Raw genomic sequence first — 5,377 nt, 5'->3', positions numbered from 1 at the left:
TAGAAGTCTGAAGCACAGTGAGAAGAATCTCTTGTGAATTTTGCCTTCAAATCAATGTCCAGCAGAATCTGTGTGCGCAAGCCTGTGAGTAGTTTTTGATCCTGTATTTGAAAATATAGTACCATGGTCATTATCTTCCATACAAGCTCTCACCCACACAGATACAATGAAGCCACACTATGAAATGTGTTTTATTAAGATAAATTGGCATTAACATTAGCTGTTAGGAGAGGGTTTCTCTTAGAATCATAAAAACATAGAATGTTTTGGGTTGGAAGGGACCCCTAGAGGGCATCTAGTCCAACCTCCAACCCTCTTGTGCCAGCCATATTGTTTTAATACAGGATTAGCAACATTTAGAACTTTCCATCCCTCCTAAAATCATTTTGTGTTACAAAGAAAGAAACAGGGGTCTTGCCAGGGGGTACAGGATTTCCATAATCTTGGGATCAGTCACTCAATTCAATCAGTCCAGTCTTTGAGCACGCAGCAAAGTCAAAAAGGTGGAAAGCAGGTTAAATACAGCTTAAAGAGTTGTTAATATTTATTTCCCACTTCACTCTACTGTTACGTCACTTCTGTGCGAAAAGATAAATGCTTCAAATCAGCAACTGCCAGGAGAAGGAGAAGTAAAAAAGCAGGTGAAAGATGCTAAGAAAGGGTAAAGAAGTGAAGTCTGACTCTTGCTTTGCAACATGAACTCCGGTGTTTTATACCGCTGTGCTCTGTACACCCTGAGTCTGGCAGTGATTGTAAGTAATTGCATGAAAAAAAAGCTTTTACTTTGTTGTTATTCAATAATTGTTAATTTTCTTCTTGGAGCAGTTGGTCAGACAGAGTTTTACTTTTTTTCATGAGTCTCTTTTCTCTTTATTTGCTTTGGATTCCAGTTAAACAAGACAAGATGATATGAAAAGTGTGAACAGCAGAAGGGACACACGTTGTAGGATCTAGATATCAACGCATTTCACTGCTTTCTTACCACACACTCACTAAGGAGAAACAACATAATTGGCAGAACCCCCCTTTTTTTGTGTGTGTAGGCTTTAAAAGACAGTGACAAAGAAGAAGAAACCGGAGGAGAGCTGTTACATCATGGCAGATGAGTTTTGATAGAGTTTTCTTACGTTTCAGAATGCGCAGTCTTACTAGTTACAATTTCATCTGCCTTGTCGGTAGCATTAATGTTATTTAATATGCGAGCAGCTGAGATGTTACGGGTAACAAATGAGTCGAACCAGGAGGGGTGCTTATGGCAGAATGAGAAATATCCAAATACGTTAAAAAGCCTAGAGGTGTTGCTGATTTTTTGCTTTGGACAATGATTAGTAAACAGGCATTCAGGATCACACAGATACCAGGAAGTGTCTGTGAAAAGTAGGGGAAGGCTATTTTCTTTTCTTTTGAGAGTAGTATCATTTTCAGCATCTTCCTTTTGTGATCCTTCTGCTATATCCTTTCATCTTCCTTGGGAATCTCTTTTCTAAAGGAGCATTTCATGAGGGGTGGCACAGCAGTTTGGTTTTTCTAGGTCAAGAGAAATAAAACACTGTGAAATGACCGCAAAGACTCTTTACTGATGTGAAGCTATGGTTTCCTTTATATCATCTGTGTGACAGCCTCCACTCCCCTGTAGGTGGGAGAAGGTAAGTATGATTGCTCATAAGCAGAATATTAGGATCCGGTGGTGATAATTAGAAATACCACTGAAGGTCTCTGTAAGAACCTGTACCCTTTACCCAAGAGAAATAGCACTTTCTTCTATAAAGTTGGATTGATTAAAATGCAATTATACACTGATCAAAACCAAGCTTATGTACAAGGGTAAAACAAAAATCTCCTAGTGAATGTTCTATGTTTTATTATAACAAACAGCTCTTATTTGTGTAGAAAATGGTGGAAAATCAGCCATCTGTTTTCATTGTTGGTGTAACTTGATAGTACGCTTTCCCTGGACAAGCTGAACTCAACTTCTGGAGACATTTTAAATGCTTAAGGCACTGACTCTCGGTTTCTAGGAACAGACTTTTTTGTTGTCATTGCTTGTATGGTGCCTACTGTAATGTGAAAAGAATGCAAATATTGATCCATTTTGATGTATATGAGAGAAACCAGAGGAAAAGCACCACTAAAGCAGCAAATTTTGCATGGTGTTATGAAAACACAGAGGATAATTTAAAAAAAGAGAAGTTTACTTTCTTGTATGTGCGTTTCGTGTCCCCCTTCAGAGCCTGATCTAGAAGAGGGTGGGGTTTTTTTGGGGGGGGTGGGAGGATGGGTGTTATTTTTTATCAGATTGACAAGACTTTCAGGCAGGGGTAAAGATTCGCTTGATTTTCAGTGGTTGTGCTAACCTACAGCTCCGTTTGATACATCAACTGATGGATACAACAATTGCAAATTCATATTCTATTTGGAACATAACAGTGTTTATTTCATTTGTAGCTTAGTTTTCTTCATAGCAAGAAGATTTTTGTATAAAGTTATTCAGGAGGACAACCTGAGATATTACTTATGGTCTTCTCAAAAAGATTTTCCCACCATCTTCAGTGAAGGGGCAGGGCAGAGTTGGGGGCATGTTAGCCTGTCAGGATCAGGCATAGTGAGGAGACTCAGGGTCAGACATAGCCCACATTGATCAGACAGGGTCATGGGGACAAGGATGGGCTGAGGCCAGGCTGAGACAGCAGCAGGGGCCATGGCTGTTCAGGACAGGGCTGTGATGGAGCTTGCAGCCACCATCCTACAGCACTTTTGGGGCAAAGACTGAGCTGAAAAGTGGTCCTGGGTCCATGGGAAGAGTAGGGGCAGGCTCCAGGGCAGGCTGAGCAGGGCCAGTAAAGACCCTCAGGACCCTGACAGCAACTCAGTTTGGAGTTAAGCCATTATTCATTTATTTTGTCTCATGGTAGTGGAAGCATCATGAAGGTGTAGCTGACTTCCATATGTCAAAGACCTTTAGAGGTATCTAGTGCCCAGTGAGTCTGCTGTCCAATTTGCTCTGCCTTAGTTAATTGTTATGGATGTTCTGGGACTGCAAAGCTGTTGGAAAATCAGGGCTTGCTAAGTGGTCCTGTTTGCCCATCAGTAATGCTAAAAAATAGTTATTACAGGATCAGTTAAAAGACTGACCAAAAATTGATATCTTAAGATTGGCACGGACTTGGGAAGATGCATTCTGAAATTGCCATCCATCTGTTCTTTTCTCCTTCCATTTCCTCTTTCAAGTTCTGCTAACAGTTACCAAAATTCATCAGGCACATCCCATTTTTCACTTGAAAGTTGGATGCAGATGGTTTCACGCTGCATGATAAGGAACCTTCTCCCTAAAGAAGCCTTATTGGGATACTAGTTCCCTTGAAAAATGGGAAACAAAAGCTTGACACTTCTCAGGTCTGGTAGGGAATCGAATCTAGGTTCACTGCACTCCACATGAACATTTTAACCAATAGACTCTTACAAATGCGAGCAATTCAACTGGTGACAGTAGTTTTAAAAGGAGACATGTATGTTCTGCTCAGCTTTGTGAAATGGTTGTAGCTACTCAGCAAGGTTTATGGACAGGCATGCCTGCTGATTTCACCTGCTGTATGTTAAGTGTCTCTGAGGGAATACTTTAAATCTGTCCATCTTCATGGATGTAAATGACCGTGAAAAGTTCTAGAACTTCTGCTTTGTGTTTCCTCTACTAATTACCAGAATTCAGAAAAAGAAACAAGCCAAGTTTGGATTCCTGTTTTGCTGCATCTATCCAATACAACAGGCCTCCTGTGGTGGAAGAGCCCACATTCATCCACCATCATATTAAATATTTTGCTGATGACCCTAAAGTAAGATAGCAGTTATCCAGGACTTTCCCTCTAGTCCGTTGAGAGTGGCATGTCTCCTGAGGACAGCTCACCTCCTAGGCACTCTGAATGGTCCTCTGGCAGTGGTATGCAATGAAAAGACAAGAGGCAATGGGTAAAACCTGAAAACCAGAAAATTCTATTTAAACACAAGAAACCACTTTTTACTCTTGAGGGTAGCCCAACACTGGAAGAAGCTGCCCAGAGAGATTGTGGAATCAAAGAGGGTACAGAGACTACAGAGGGTGTTTCTGTAGGGAGAATCCTAAGACAAGTGAATCACCAAAGTGGCAAACTAAAAGATTTTATGGAGCTTCATTACTTTAGGGATCCTACAAACCAGAAACACTTGTCTTATTATCAGCTGAGCTACCAGGCAAAACAGCTCTGCTGTAATGAACTGTGTACAAGCCTGCATAATGTCAGTAGCTGTAGTAAGTGGTATTCATTTAGCTCAGTGCTGAAGCCAAAATGTAGAGAGTAACTATGGATTTAAGTCAGGGGAATCCTCGTGAACTGAGTATAAACCATAGCTCATTCCATCCAAAAGTAAATGTAAAAAATAATTCAGCTGATCTATGCACAAAAATGCTAGCTTCTCTCCGTTATCCTCACGAAAAGGGACTATATATGTTTTTCAGAGTAGTTTGGAACCTGATTCTACACCTTGTTTGGTAATAGTATTCAGAGCTGTTCAGAAAGTGTAACGGTCTGCTAGATGTACTCAAATTCTCTAGGGGGGTGAATATATCGAGAAAACAGGCTAGGAGTGGAATAAATCTTTTTAGTTTATTTGACCTAGGTTTCTGTCGTAGCAGATCTTGTATTCAGAGTTTATTCAAGCAGTGGTTAGCACTGACTTGAATATAAATTGTGAGTGCATCTCTTAAGGTCAGGTCTTCTTGAAGGAAGAGGTAATAATTGAAATACCTGGCACTTGATCAGCCTCACCTTTTTATTTGAGATCAGAGAATCATAGAATGCTTTGGGTTGGAAGGGACTCCTAGAGGTCATCTAGCCCAACTTCCCTGCAGTGAGCAGGGACACTGCTAGCCAGATCAGGTTGCTCACAGCCCCGTCCAACCTGGCCTTGAATGTTTCCAGGAATGGGGCATCTATCACCTCTCTGGACAACCCTTTCCAGTGTTTCACCACCCTCATTGTAAAGAATTTCTTCCTTACATCCAGTCTAAACCTACCCTGTTTTAGTTTAAAACCATTACCCCTTGTCCTGTCACAGCTGGCCCTGCTAAAAAGATTGTCCCTGTCTTTCCTGTAGGCCTCCTTTAAGTACTGAATGGCTGCAATCAGGTCTCCCTGCAGCCTTCTCTTCTCCAGGTTGAAGCCCAGCTCTCTCTGCCTGTCCTCATAGGAGAGGTGCTCCAGCCCTCGGATCATTTTTGTAGCCCTCCTCTGGCCCCGCTCCAACTGTTCCATGTCCTTCTTGTGTCGAGGGCTTGAGCCAGACACAGTACTGCAGGTGAGGTCTCACCAGAGCAGAGTAGAGGGGCAGAATCACCTCCCTCAAC

General features: G+C 41.6%; 1 protein-coding gene across 1 annotated transcript in view; it reads left to right on the top strand.

Annotated features, from left to right (window-relative positions):
- Positions 1-695: 695 nt before the first annotated feature.
- The window catches only part of GHRHR (growth hormone releasing hormone receptor), a 26,588-nt gene continuing 21,906 nt past the window's right edge, over positions 696-5,377 (top strand). The window contains 1 exon segment of the mRNA XM_035899657.1: positions 696-752. Coding sequence (XP_035755550.1) covers positions 696-752 — 57 coding nt within the window.

This window comes from Egretta garzetta, unplaced genomic scaffold, assembly GCF_000687185.1.
Source record: "Egretta garzetta isolate BGI_Z169 unplaced genomic scaffold, ASM68718v1 scaffold117, whole genome shotgun sequence".
NCBI lineage: Eukaryota > Metazoa > Chordata > Aves > Pelecaniformes > Ardeidae > Egretta > Egretta garzetta.
This window is presented reverse-complemented; position numbering and strand designations above follow the sequence as displayed.